At 40.4% G+C, this 15,002-nt stretch overlaps 1 protein-coding gene across 1 annotated transcript; it reads right to left on the bottom strand.

Annotated features, from left to right (window-relative positions):
- Positions 1-122: 122 nt before the first annotated feature.
- On the bottom strand, positions 123-14,308 carry espl1 (extra spindle pole bodies like 1, separase). The gene is made up of 32 exons (XM_088423615.1): positions 14,198-14,308; positions 13,987-14,082; positions 13,441-13,731; positions 12,629-13,369; positions 12,419-12,520; positions 11,914-12,025; positions 11,685-11,812; positions 11,412-11,605; positions 11,095-11,337; positions 10,223-10,367; positions 9,638-9,797; positions 9,360-9,499; positions 9,083-9,217; positions 8,865-8,981; positions 8,624-8,795; positions 8,386-8,514; positions 8,141-8,297; positions 7,089-7,198; positions 5,842-6,986; positions 5,387-5,768; positions 5,077-5,196; positions 3,932-4,145; positions 3,631-3,827; positions 3,411-3,538; positions 2,117-2,239; positions 1,740-1,889; positions 1,501-1,668; positions 1,312-1,416; positions 1,125-1,240; positions 962-1,045; positions 659-823; positions 123-496 (listed from the first exon to the last, which is right to left on the bottom strand). Exons 2-32 carry the CDS (start codon positions 14,065-14,067, stop codon positions 295-297), a joined length of 6,456 nt encoding a protein of 2,151 aa, XP_088279741.1. The 5' UTR covers positions 14,068-14,082; positions 14,198-14,308; the 3' UTR covers positions 123-294.
- Between the last annotated feature and the right edge of the window lie 694 nt (positions 14,309-15,002).

Raw genomic sequence — 15,002 nt, 5'->3', positions numbered from 1 at the left:
CGCCAAAAAGTGAAAATGCAAGTCGATGGATGAAGACGTATTGAGCCCAGCTAAAATTCAGCGTTTGATATAGACTTAGTATGATTTTCAAACTTATATTCAAATGAAATCAAACATCCAGGTTGACTTTCCAAGAAGATGATTTATTAGTCATTAATAAAACGTATAAAACTCCATCAGTTGAGCAATAACCTCAAAATGTAAGACCAGCTTAAAAAAATAATACAATAAAATAAAGTACATGCTGCATAACAAATATACATGTCATTCTGATTAGCGGCTGGCTGGCTTTCACTACTGCAGCTGAATTGGCAAACCATAAACCACTGGTGCAGCTCCAATGAGGTATTTCAGGTAAGGCGCCTGCCGAGACGGGCCCATATAATCTAGAAGAGCACTACCAGGCTCTGAGGATAACCAAGATTCCAGCAAAGCTTTGGTGAAGCGATTGATATCCGCATCTGTTACATCCCACAGGTTTCCCAAAACAAAGGGGCTGTGGAATTGTAGAAGAAGTCAGGTAAATTTTTGGCCAATTATCTATTCTGTTATCGATCAGAAGATTTCAGTGAACTATACTCTTACAAGTTAAGTTCTTTTTGAATTTCTAAAAATTTTATGTAAACTGTCATGTTTAAAAATTCAAATCATATCTCACCAGCCTGCAATGAGGTAGTTAAGGATGATGCCTTGTCCCTCCTGATCCCCTCGCACAGCCAGAGCAGCGCTGCTACAGCCAAACAGCAGAGAGGCGGCTCTCATTGGTCGCATCAGGACCACCTGGCTGTTAAGGAATCGTGCGCCGGCACCATGGCCCAAATAACTGAAGTGCCCAAAGGGGTGAGGTACATCATACAAAAGACAAGGGAAACCATGATTATTTGTCATTTTAAAAAAAACAACAACAACAAATATCTACTTAGGCTGTCCTCTATCAATCTATAGATTCTCACAAACGTACATGTAAAGATCCTTAGTTGCAATGGCTTCTTCCAGCTCTCCAGATTTTGGGGCATGTCCACACACACCATCCCAATCCGAATTACTTAAATAAAACAATCAAGAAGAGGATGAGGAAACAAAGAAAAGTACGCTACTAACCAAATTAATTGTATTTGTCTCACCTGCTGAACCAGTCTTCAAATTGTCCCTTTGCATGTTTTAAATTGTCGTCAGGGTCCAAAACATAAAAAGTATTTTTTATGTTCACACCATGTTTCAAGATGGACTGAGGGTCATTCTGAAGGATAACAATGTTGTCATGGTGACTGATTTACCACACATTACTGAGACGATTGTGATCAACCATACCTCTTTCTGAATGATCAGCCCTATCAGTGACTGCAGAGACGGCATGCGGCTGACAGAGCGCAACCGTAAGATGGACATGCTCTCCCAGGGCAACTTCTGCAGGTACTGTGGAGGAAAAGTCAGTTTTGGATGAAAATCCATTCAAGGGCAGGAAATATTGTTGCCTTTGACAAATGAAAATTTTAGTACCTTGTCGAGAAGAAGAACCACATGACCACAAGGCTCCTTTCGGTTTTCAAATTCCAAAACAGCCGATTGGAGAAGCTGCTCGCAATCGTTATCCCATTCTGGACAAACCCCCAGCGCGAAACTTTTCAATTCTTTTTGGGACAGCAGAGGAATTGCAGAAAGGAGAACCTAGACAAAAGATAAATGTTTAACAAAATGTTTTGTTGCCAGCAAAGTTTGAGAAAAAGAAAAGCATGCACCTTAAGCATCTCTTCATTAACGGTGACACCCCTGGCACACAATGCTTTGCAAAGTTGCCGAGCCTTGGCGGAGAGCCTGGGATCCGATGAATGAGGCAGAAGGAGGCTCTTCCAGCAGCCCAACAAATGTTCCATCTCTTTCAGCAATTGCTTAAACATTGAAAACAAGAAAAAGACCCACACACATTAACGATACCTTAAGCATCGAGCCAGACAAAATTTAGCTCCTAGGATCGCTGGGACATGCAAAGCCCTCCACCACAGTAAGTGACTGCTCACAAAGGGGCAAATCCTAAAGAGTTCATTGTTTATGTTTTGAACTGAATTTAAAGTGAATATTACATCATAGCCCCACTAGGAATGCAACTGTTCCTTACCTCCACTCGGCAGTCAAGTGCCCTGCGACCCTCCCACCACAGAGCTTTCTCTGACACGTTCTTCAGAGCCTTTTGATCCACCTGAATCTGGTCCAGCTCTTCCACTAGCCATCTAATAGAGTGCTATGGAACAGAATACTGTTGTTAAAAATAAATCTGTACAGAGAATAGTAATCGTAACAGAGGGGAGGTAGTACAAAATTTAACTGTTCGGTCAATAAACGCGACACGGGCTTACATTTGATTGTAACTAGTAAAATTTTTCTAATCGGCTCTCAAGTACGCGATGATTTTTTTTTACTGTATTAATTACTGTAATGAAAATATAAAACTAATTTAACCCCCAACATTGTTCTTGACAAGTTAGCTTTTATAGATAGGAAGCACACATTATTCAGTGCATTTATTAGAGTTTATTGCTTTAACAGACTTTTTTCCTGTCTGGGATTGAAATGTCCGACTGCATTTGAAAGCACCAGGTGCACGACATACAATATTTAGTAGCGAGCACTAAGTCAGGTTGCTTTAACTGACTTTTTTCCTGTCTGGGATTGAAATGTCCGACTGCATTTGAAAGCACCAGGTGCACGACATACAATATCTAGTACCTAGCACTAAGTCAGGAGACTTGTGTCATATCATACGATGACAGTGTAAAATGATTAGCATTTTCCTTAGGGTCCTTAATCAGTAACTGAATCTATTTTTTTTTTTTTTTTTTTTAAATGGTGGTGTGTTAATGTTGTCAGTGTAGTGATGCGACAACAATAAAAACGCAGTCACAAGTTAGTCAGCAATATCCCCACCATTGCAAAGACCAACTTCAAAACAAAAACTGACTAAAGCTTTTGCATTACGTTCATGTATTATTTGATGTGTTTATTTTGAAGTAGGCCCTCTTAACACTGTTGGCTTATCGCGTGATGTTGTCCTTTCTTGGTAGTTCTTTTTTGGCTCGCTCGTAATCCCAGGAAAGAAGCAGAAGCTCGGCAGCAGTCTTTTTTTTTTTTTTTTTGGGACCCAGTGAAATGCTTCGTAGCAGTTGCCAACCAATGCCCCCTCTTCTTCTCCTGTTTGCTTATGTGAAATTCAGACAGATGCTTGCTGGTTTTTGTGTCATCACAGCATCCTTTTTCAGACTTTTTTTTTTCAGTTATGATGATCTTTTGACCGAAAATGCAATATTTGTCATTTTGACAAAAAATCTTTGGTGGCAGAAATTTTTGTGCATCTCCATCCAACAAATATTACAGCCATACAAGTGCTTGTCAGGTGGCCATCTTTTCATGCTTACCGGCTCTGTGGAGGTGGGAATGTGAACAGTAACAGGATCCGATCCCTTTTGGATACGGGATAGTAGGATGCTTTCACCCATTTCCCGGGCTTTTATGCCAACCACTGACATTACACACACAGTTATGCCTGTGGCAGAGAAACAAGCACATGCAAACATGCCGCTTTTACGCTCAAAGTCATCAAAAAAGGTACATTATGTAAAACCCTGCATTTTTTACCTGATGGGAGGTGTTGAATTTGTTGAAGAAACTCTTGGCAGTGGCTTTGAGGGAAGGACGAACAATCAGCTGTTGAAAAGGAAAAAATGTTCTCCAACTGAGACAACCTCTGTTCCATACTTGTCGTGGGACTTGAATCATCTAGAGTTAGGCCGTTCATCTCATCTGTTATGTCGCTGGGTGTTTTTCTCAGCTTTCTATTAAAAACACATAAACAATCAATGAAAGAACACACGAGCCTAATGGAGCTACACGAGCACAATACTGTTATTAGGTTAGAGCGCATGCAGTATATATTTACCTAAGAAAGCTGGCTAAGTGTCTGACGGTACGATGGCGGCTTGTGATGCCCAAAGACTGGGCATGAAGCATTGCTGTGGCTACAGACTCTTGCTGTCCTATTGCTAGTGCCAGAATGGCACAAAGGTTTGGGAATATGGTGGGAGGGGGGAAGTGCTGAAGGGCGAGCCAAGATGAGCGGAGTAACGCCAGAATTTCCTCTAATGAGAGATGGTCTGCACAACAGAATCCAATCAATCAGACACCAAAATAATTCTCGCATCAACATCATGAACGAGAATGTATGTATGCATTTCCAAAAGTATTGGGAGCAAAGAACACATAGGACTCCAGAGTTGGATTATACTGTAAATTACAGCACATTGTCAAAATTTGGGGGAAAGGTTCTCTTTTCAAACATGCAAGCAGGCTCCAATAGGTGTCAAGATAAGGGACACTGGTTCTAAAATAGTTCTTATTGATGTTATTACCATGTAAGAAACACATTAAGTGCAGCTGTGCTTCTCAAATGGTGGTGCATGAAGGCACGAGGGTATGAGAGATATTCTACAAAAGGCAAATTGAATTACTTGCTTTTTAATGCCATGGCAGGAACAGTATAGTTTTTCTTTCCAAATTAAGAGCAAATGAATTGGTACAAATTGGCCAACTTATTGCTAAATTGTTTAAGTGACATCTTGGCAAAACGTAGCATGCCATAATTTGTTAAATTTTAGACGAATGTGCATTGTTTTTAGTGACATAATATTCCTGCAAACAAGTCAGAGTAGCTGAATAAAATACACCTAGAGATACAAATCCAAATGTAGTCCCAAAGTGTAATAAGTTAGACAAGAAAGTCAGAGCACTCTGTGTAAAGTATTTTTTTAATCCAAAAACTGCTTTGCACTGTTTATGGCCGGTACATCTCTGAAAAAAAAAAAGTTGAGAACCACTGCCCTAGAGTTCCCTGTATGCTATACAGAACACAATTTGTGAAAAAAAGTTACAAAATGTTTTTGTGTTTATATTAGACCATGGTTGACATGTCAAGTCCAATGCCAGGATTTTTTTTCCCATTAAAAACTAGAATCGCTTTATTGTAATATGATCAATGGTCGTATTCATATTTCAGAGAACTAGCTGTCAATATCTGTAAAACCTTACCTGAATTGTGGTTCAGATAACGAAGATGTGTTTGAGGGTCTCTTGCTTGATGCAGGCTCTTCTTGTCTTTCTTCTCAAAATCACAATACAATTCCCTCCGCAATACTTCAACAAAATTGTCTTGAGAAATTAAAAGAAAAAGAAAAAAGTTAAAAATATAAAGCATGATCGCTCACATTACTGTTGTAGAGCCAAACTCAAGTCATTTTTAGATCACAGAAATCAATCATCACTACCAGTATCATGTCACAGGCTGATAAATAAGCCTACTGTATAGTAGTGTAATTTATTTGAACATCACCAATTTTACCTGAAACAGCATTGTCCTTTGTCTCGGTGTCTGAGCACCTTAAATTTTCAAAACTCAGGTCGAGAATTTCATTTGTTTCCTCCTCCTCGATGGACCTCATTTTGTCTGGTTCCTCCACAAACTCCAATTCTTTGCCGGACAGCTTTCTGATTCTTCCGCGTCTTGTTAAGGGCCCTCGAGACACAACTGTTTCGTCTTCTGATGAAGTGTCTTGACGTAGCGGACAGCTCTTTGTCCGAGACGGCCTTGCGGGTCGGATCCTCTCAGCAGGGGCAGCTTTACCTCTGCAAGTGGCTTGTCGTGTGCTTTTCTTTTTGGATAGTTTTTCTATCAGTTCTTCCTGAGGAGTGTTCTCTGCATCACTCTCATCACTGAAATCCAACTAAAGACAGCTCAAATGATTAGTCCATACAAAAACAAAATGTCGTAATTTATTCATTCCATATGATACTCACCTTGAATCGAGATTTCTTAGTGCGTCTTGGAGCAGGAGGTACAGAACGAACTTTGTCTTGAGTGGGTGGACACTCTTCAAACACCTGAAAGTTCACCTTTGATGCAGTTTTCTGTGATTTCTGTACGGTGGCTGGGGCTTTTGCTTTCTGCACCGGTGTAAAGGGCAATGAGGGTAGCTCTGTACTGAAATCAAAAACATGAAGCTCCCTTGCAGAAAACTTTGACTTAGTCCCCGGTGTCTTGGGATATTGAGTCATCGGAATCATAATTGGAGTCATGGGACTCATACCCTTTCCTTTGACTGTGGAGCTTGGGACTTTGGCAGTTGGCTTGGAGGCCTTGACCTTTGTGCACTTCTTTTTTTCAGACATAGGCAAACCTTTAGGCTCCGCGAGTGATGATTGGTACGACTTCACAACTTTCAATTGTTTCGGAGCCTTCCAAGTCCACACGTTGGAAAAAAGTTCATCTAGCCGACAATTCTTTTTCGAAGACAAGGTAATCAAAGACACAATGGCTTTGGTTGCCATGAGCCCTGCCTTCACAGATCTGAGTTCCGGGGAGTGTACCGAATCAACAAATGCTAAACCTGCTTCAAGTACTTTCCATATGCTATTGACCTTACTGTGGCTGGGTTCGAGGCCAAAAATAGCCATGTGAAGGTAGACGCGGCCCACCACATCGTCCATAAGAGAGGACTTACGGGAGCCTTTTGAAGAGCTACACAGTGAGGTGACTTCAGCCAATTTAGCCTCAAGACTGTCGGTGATGGTCTTACAACGAAGTAACGTTGCCCGATGAAGTTTAAAACCACCTTCGGCTTCAGATTGGTCCAGATGGAGCAGCATATCAGCCTGTGCAGCTCCCCAACGGGCAGTGACGCGGCCCAGAAGGGGCTCTGAGCAGCAAGGACACTGGCAGGTTGCTTTGTGTGTGAGGCATGAAAGCCAATGGCGAGGTTTCGCCTTGAGAGGTGGAGAACTACCCTCCTCCCTCACAATTGCTTCTTTGACAGTCCACCTTGTGCTCAGGATATCCTTCAGCCCATCTTCCATTACAGGCAATGGAGAACGTAATTTCTGTGATGGACGTCCTTTTCTTGGTTTGATTTTAACCTCTGATTTATGCTCTGGATCTGAAAAATCTGAATGGACATAAAGCAGATTTCAAATTTGAAAACAGGCAAAAAAATTGCAGCAGGGAAGTCATTTATAAAATGGTTACCATAATTTTAATTTGTGCAAACCTGTGTATATTTCCAGAAGGTTCCTGACTTTATCTAAATCAATTACACTTTCTGCTATCTCCCCCTGTTTTAGTTCCAGCTCAGCTTTTATCACCAACAGCTCAGCACATCTAAGAGAAGCAAAATTAAATGCATCATGGTTATGGAAGGGTTGCTGGTAAGCATTATGGAAGATTAATTTAAAGCCTTATTCCTGTCCAAAAAAAAAAAAAAAAAAACAAACAGTTAAGTCAAAAAAGGATCAATTGGGTAATAGGGGTAACTGTTACATTAAATGTTTCAAGTAGTGATCAGTGTTTTTTTTGGCCAAAATATGGTTAGTTTTCACACTTATTGGCACTTTCGGACCAACTTTCACTTGGGCCAATTTGATGCAAATTTCTGGGTTATTCCTCCCAAAAAGTAGCGGCAAATGATTAACCCATAAAACCACACAAAAAGTGTGTTTGCTTAGTAGGTTATTAATTTCACTCAAAATGTTAGTTGTATGAGATGAATAGTCTTTAAAACAATCTAAAAATGATCGGCTGTTTTGTACAAAATACCCCTCAAAATGAGTTATTCATTTGACCCAACTTTTTGACTTAAATGAATAACCGAAAATGAGCCGAGGGATCAGTTTCATTCCCTCCCCTATAATTGGGTTTTGAGCCAACTATTCTTAGAGCGTAACACATGGGTGTCAAACTCCAGTCCTTAACGGACGGTGATCTGCATGTTTTCCATGCTTCTTTCTTAAACACACCTGATTCAAATAAGATCATTTTCAAGCTTCTGTAGTGCTTGCTGATTAACTAATCTTTTGAATCAGGTGGGTTTTTTTTTGTTTTGTTTTTTTGGGAGGGGGACCTGGAAAACATGCAGGACACCGGCTGTTTGAAACATGGTGTAACATGACTTGTCATTGAAATAACAAAGGATATTTTCCTTTAATATAATGCACTTGGCTCAAAATCTGGTAAGGCATTGTGTACAACAAGATACTGAGAAACTAGTCCTGTTGGCTTCTTGCAAAATATCACAAAATCCTGTTATGAACTACATGCACTTACTGGCTCAGGGCTTGCAACTTGATGGCCAGTTTGAGCGCTTCACGACACTGCAGTCTAGCATCACCGATGGCGCCACAGCTGATTCTCAGCATAATCACTTTCATAGAGCAGTTCAACAGTTCGGATAGCAGCTGCCATTTAAATTCAAGATTATTTCCTGTCATAGAACAAGGAAGGGGTTACAATACTACAAAGGCCAAAACTATAAAAGCTTTTACAGCAATCACCACTGTTCTTGTCCAAACCTGTATCAACAAAGCGCATATCAGAGCCATTTGCATGACTCCCATACAAGCCTTTGCCCACGAAGGTGACCAGCAGGCTGCTGAGAAGTTTCAGGCTTTCACACGAAGCAGTATCTGGGCTTTTAAAGCCTGAGATACAAAAGCAGAAATCAACCTTCTTAACACTGAGGTGTTTAGTTACATGATAGCATCATGACAATGAAAGCAGAAAGTTAGTTGATTAAATCATATAGTTTACCATGCTGTGCAATTTGGCTCCGCTGGGTTTGTGCCAGGGAGGTTGTGTCCAAATTGAGGTAGGAGCTGCAAGTTTGGAGTGCTTGAGCTCGCAACATATACCAGCTCTTGGCACGTTTCTGCTCATTAGCCTCTTTAAGCACGTCACACAGATATGAAACCCCGCGATCCAACTGCAGAAGTGGAAACACTACTTATTACCAAAAACAAACAGATCTCGTATGTGGTAGCCTATTACTTACCTGTCCAGTCCTGTAACAGCATTGAGATTTCAGCAAAATGATGAACAGCGAAAGAGAAGCAACTGATTCAGTGCTTCCATCAGTGCTGACCATTTTTTCGGCTTGTTCCATCTGAATCTGTAAGTGTTATTATTTAGGAAGTTGTTTCAAATCAATTAAAAATATGCTTAACATATGAATAATGTGTGTTGGACGTCGTTATCAGAAAATTGCATTACCAAAGCCAGTTCGACAGAGCCCATTTTCAAGAGGAGACTGGCCGACTGACACAGGGAATATACACATTCTTGAGTGTCGCCAAGTTGGCGGGAAAGTTTAATAGCAAGTTGATACGCTTCCAAAGCTTTAAGAGGCTAAATTGGAGAAATACACAAGATAAATATACAAAAAAAATATTAAATGAAGGAAACCACATTAGATTACATAAACATCTTTTTCTGGCTACTTTCTTGACCTGTGGAGCTTTATACAAGTTAGAAAAAGTCTTTTTGTTACCTTCCCCATTAATTTGAAGAGAGATCCAGTCATCACAATAGATTTACAGGTCTGTTTCGAATTCCTCAAGGAAGGCAAAACTGGAGCATGCAGAAGAGCTGTCCACTCAGACAGTGCTCTTTCCAAAGACTGGCAAAACTCTTGATGGGCCAAAAACAAAATACAGTCGTCACAAAAATAGGAAATAAAAGAATCCAATTTTACAGACAGCACATGCTGCAAATTCTGATTAAAAAAAAAAAAAACACACAAACAACATTGCAAAATTGGGTACATACTGTTCTGTGCTGTCAAGCTGAATTGCAGACCATCATAAACCAAAATGTTGTCCTCATCCTTCTGTTTGTCTTCATAATCAAAATCGTTGGTCCCAACAGGATTTTCTACACACTGAGATTGCATACGCATCTCTCGGAGCTTCGTATCCCTTTCAATAGCCTAGCAAGAAAGTTACAAAATAAACACCCCTTCAACATCAACCGAAAAGACTAACAGCATTCTCGGCCATTTGTCATGCCAAAAAGAATTGCATGAACAAATACGGTATTACTTCTCATAAAAAGGGTTAAAAGTATAACTAGGCAATACATTGCTACAGCATTAAATAATACAATTCATGACTCTCTCAAGAGCTACTTGTGTAAACAAGGGAAAGCTACGATGTTCTGTGATTTGGTAAATTGTTAATAGGTTTCCAAATACAAATTTGTTTGCCATTTTATTTTTTTGACTGCTGCATGTCTCAGAATAGAGTACAGGTACTTCAAATTGCCTAGGTAAACAAAACCCACTACTTTTCACATTTATTACATAAGAAAGTTTAAATTTAGTGACTCAGACCAAGCACATCTATCAATGTGTACCTCCTGAAGATGTTTTTCAAGAGAGCAGACAAAAAGCCAAAGCAAAGCATGGGCCTTGTTATCCTTCAATTGGTTTGTATTTTCAGGAGTCTCTGGTTCCTCTTCCAGGAGCCGTAATGCTTCATGGGTAAAGTCTGCAGCAACACTGTAAAAATAAAAAATGATCATGCAAAATAAAATCAAAACATGTACAAATAATCTGCCTTAGCAGAGTTCATGACATTTTGGTCTTTGTAAGTCATTACAAGAGGCTCAGCTATTGCAGAGGGAAGGGGGTGGGGGGGTGGGGGGGACCATATCTTTGAAAACACTGTCGTCTTGACATTTGGATCTATTGCTTGACTTGGTGCACTACCTAGTAGCCAAAAGCCTTATATTATTTGCTTGATTAAAAACACCGATTTAGTAGTTATCGGGTTTTCATTAAAGACAATATAACCACGTTAAATTCCCAAAGTAAAAGGAAGACGTTCCCAAAAGGCACTCGGGCTGTATTATCAAAGAATATAATCTGTCACTACATTCCATTTATAACCAGTAGGAGGCAGTCAAGCACAAATCAAGTCAAAAATATTCTTACAATAACTAAATGTATAAATAAATGTTCTCTACGCCCACACAAGTCTAAATCAGGGCTTGGCCATTTTGCCACTTGCTTAAGCAACGAGTCAACGACCAAAACACGGCTCATATTTGCAAGCAGAGATGTGAGATAAAGAAAACGGGTGGATTTTGCTGCTTATTTCATATTGGAGAAACAAAATACTAATCACAATACCGTGTTTAGGTTAGTGGGGCCACATAGAAGACATTACTGTACAGTATTGTAAAAAAAACGTTTTGCTGGCTTAGAAGGACTTGGAAGCTCTTACCAATCGGTGTGTTCACTGAAGTCCTGAAAACAAACAACCTGGGCCATTTCAACGAGGTAGACAGCACGCAGGTGGGTATGAGAGCTCTCATCGTGACAGATGTCCAGCAGATCACAAAGAGTGTTGTAGCGTTCCTGCGAGGTGTCGCCGGCCGCCTCTTTATAAAAACGCAATTCCTCATTCAGAAGGCAAAGCATTATTTTTTCATCCGGAACGTCAGGACCAAAACCATCACGTATAGTCCTGTGGGATTACAATCAACACGGTCAAATAAAATATTGTTAAACAAAAGTGTTAGTATGAGAACTAATGCGAACCTGAGTCGGATGTCCGCTTCAGAGTTACGTGCACCATCCAGCTTGATTTTCACCCACAATGAGATTGGTGCAGTCATATGCAGAGCCATTTTATTCCCCAAAGCCTTCAGCCACAGGATAACCCAATCTAGTGCTTGGTCCAGATGCCCCCCTCGCTGCAAAGTCTGCACAGCTAGCATGAAGGCTCGGTTCAACTGGAGAAAGCCAAAATAGTTATTTGAAATCATTCCAATATTGATGATGAACATAGATTTAAAAAAAAAAAAAACTTACAATATCAACAGAGAGTGAAACAGAGGAGTTCATGCTTAGATCATGACAAAGGATCTCAAGAAGTGTGAAGGCCTGGTCATACAGACGATGATTGTGTAAGCCGCCGGCCAAGTTGCTCATTGTGATCACTACACAAGAAGAAGAGCAGGAAAACAATGTATGATATTTAAATATATAGTGCTTTTCAAAATTCATGAATTCTTGTTTTTAACTACTGCTTCTGAGTCACCTGCATTGATCAGAAGGTTTTCGTTTGACAGTTTGCGTATTTCGGTTATCATGTACCCAGCTGTGGCTTGGCAGTAGACCAGCACTCTAGCCAGGGTGTCACTGTCCTCCAGCTAACAAAGAACAAGACAGAATTATCATGAGAAAAAAAGAAATTCAAAAATGACTTGAGGAATGAGCTTCTTTTTTTCTCCACAAAAAAAAGATGCGGACTATAATATTAATTTCAGGACAGGTTGAATCTATTCTGAATTGTGGAAAAAAAGGCAGAAATGCTGATCAGTGTTCTGAATTGTGGAAAAAAGGCAAAAATGCTGATCAGTGTTTTTCAAAGTAAAAAGAAAGTTTATTTTACAATTAGTCTGTTTTTTGGAGGATTTGTTAGCGGTTAACTCAATCGTTGCACCTTTTTTTTTTTTTTTACATATGCTGTATACACACACACACACACGTACACGCGAATGCATGTCAACCAATCTTATTTATGGTAAAAAGATGTTCTTTACCTGTGAGTTATGCAAGCTCTCATAGGCATATTTAAAGCTTTGTTTAATATTGATGCAAAGGGTCTGTTGCAGTCTGTCACATTCGCTTTTTAACGCTGAGCTCTGAAAGTAAAAAGAAATAAAAATATCTTTGAATAAACAGAACAGCGATGTGATGAATTGAAGTGCCCTTGAACACTGTTATGACCAAAAAAAAAAAATAGCACCAACCTTCAAGATCTTCTTGGTCTGTTCTTGGTGTGCCTCAAGAAAAGAAAACCAAGCCAGCAGCACAGGACCGCTAAATCCCTTCTTATGGCAATTTTCCACAACCCACACCAACAGTTCACATCCTTCCAGAACAGAATAAGCTTCATGTTCGCCCAACACAGGTGGAAGAGACCTTAAAGCTCTGGCACAGTCTCTCAGAGGCTTATCACCGCACTCAGCAGGTGTCACCATAGATTGAAATTCAACGGCCCGTTTCCCAAGCTCCAGAGCGACATGGCAGTTAGCATTGTTCCTCATCTTGAGCGCAGTTTCATTTAGAAAAGTGGAGGCCAGGCAATGCCACCCAGCTTTAAACAGCATCTTGACGACAACAAGCGCCATTGCAAGAAGCATGTATACTATTGATGTATCAACAGAGGGCATAGATCCATCAATCTTACAGCCTTGACTTCCACGCCAACTTCTGGAGAAAAGCACGTGCATTTCAAGAAGAACAAATGAGGCATCCTCTTTACTCATTGCTCCACAACTTTTTGCAAATTCACAGACCACTCTCTCCATAAATGCAGGAGCTTTGCAGAAAATAGCAGTTTCTTTGTCCGACAACAGAAGGAAGGCGAGGGCTTGAAACTGGCAACGTAGCTTGTCTTTGTGATTGAGAACCTTCTGATCCATGGTAGCAGAGAGTCCATTCCACAAAACGGAGAAGCAGCTACGCACAATAATATAGTAGTCCTGATCCTAAAGACAATGTGGAATAATGAGTGTTAAAGGCAGATGTATTTAATGGGGGGGGGTGTCACTGTACAAACCTGCTGTGCGGAGGCAAGCCGAGTGTAAAGCAATGCAGCAACACGGCTGCAAAGACTGGGGACTTGCAAAGAGCTGAGCTCCTTTACAATGTGGAAAATGATCTTTTCCATGTAAAGGGGAGAGTTTTGGCCGAGTGTACTGTCATAGCCTTGAAGAGCAAGCTCAACAAGGTTTACCAACTGGCTTATGTGATCCAACTGCAACAACCCAAGTCCAAGTTGATGGTTACAGGCTCTGATGACCCTGTCACATAGTTTGCGACCTTGAAGTGGTGCACGCTTGACCAGACTCTGCAAAATGTAAAAACAAAGCTTACATTGGTTAAGTAAAATTAAGGGACTTCAAAAATAAAAAGTTAGAGGAGGAGTCCAAAATATAATTTCAACATGTTCAGGTTTATTCTGACATTTCATTGAAAACCTTCCCAACTGACGATGGAATTTCTTAGGGGGAAAAAAAAAACATTCTGTGGACTTACGAATGTAGTGATTTACTCGTTCACAGACATTAAACGGTGGTTTTACTTTTTAGTTTCTAATGCAAACCTCGAGCTCTTGACACAACAGCCGCGTCTCACTGAATGTAGCCGTCCGCTTGATGAAATCGTCGAAGGTCAAACACTTCATGACGCCTGTTGATATCTGAAAAAGGACCTTATATCAAGTTCGGAAAGCGAGACCCGTATGTTAACGATCAGATAGAAGTAACGTGATGCTACGTAACTGCCCAATATGAAGAACGGGATGTGCAACTTACTTCGAAGGGAAATCCTTGGCGGTAATTAAAGTGCAGTATTTACATTCGACTAAGAGATTCTTGCCCCACGGTCACACAAACATTTAGTGGAAAGATTACTGCCGAAGTCGGCGAAAAGGAATGAAATTCTAATGACGCCACCCCACAAAATATTTGAAAAGCGATCGCTGACCAATCATAGGTGCATCCGCTTTCTCCGGAAACGCAAGGTGTCATGGGTATCGTAGTTTTGCGCGTCAGTGCACAGAATTTGCAGCACTGCACTTTTATTGCGTCAATTTCTTCATTTGACACTAAATTCATTCGCTTTAACCACTTTAATTTTAATTTTTCAGTTACCACAGTGACCGAGTGGGTTATTTCTGTATTGTTTATTTATTTTATTGATCCAGAGAGGCCCTTAAAAACAGATTCTTAATTCCTTATTTGCAATGCTGACCATAGGTTGATCAAGGACTCTGAATGCTATGGTTGATATTACTGAGGTAAAACTGTAAGTGCTCAGTAAGTAGATTTTGGTTTCATTTAATGACATCGAAACACCATTCATTTCCATCCATGCTTGACCTCTCACCCTCACAAGTGCCTATCTGAGCTGTCTTTGAAATGGTTGCCAGCAAATCATAGATCACACCGAGACCAAAGAGCATTCATATTCACAAACACACATAAAGTTCTCCAATAAACTTCTCATGTACCTTTTGGGGAATGTATGAGAAAACCGGATTACCCAGAGAACACCCGCCCTAGTAAGCGGAGGTCATGAAATCCACACAGAAGCCCAGACCTAGAATCGAACTCATGA

The sequence above is a fragment of the Hippichthys cyanospilos genome, chromosome 9 (assembly GCF_059441005.1).
Source record: "Hippichthys cyanospilos isolate Australia breed blue-spotted pipefish chromosome 9, RoL_Hcya_1.0, whole genome shotgun sequence".
NCBI classification, from domain to species: domain Eukaryota; kingdom Metazoa; phylum Chordata; class Actinopteri; order Syngnathiformes; family Syngnathidae; genus Hippichthys; species Hippichthys cyanospilos.
Note: the sequence above shows the minus strand (reverse complement) of the source record. Positions and strands in the feature narration are given on the sequence as shown.

Coding starts and splice junctions, on each gene's coding strand:
- espl1 (XM_088423615.1), bottom strand. CDS start 14,067: ATGAAGTGTTTGACCTTCGACGATTTCATCAAGCGGACGGCTACATTC. Junction 13,370..13,440: donor GGCTTGCCTCCGCACAGCAG/GTTTGTACAGTG, acceptor CATTGTCTTTAG/GATCAGGACTACTATATTAT. Junction 2,240..3,410: donor TTCCCACCTCCACAGAGCCG/GTAAGCATGAAA, acceptor TCTGTTCCATAG/CACTCTATTAGATGGCTAGT.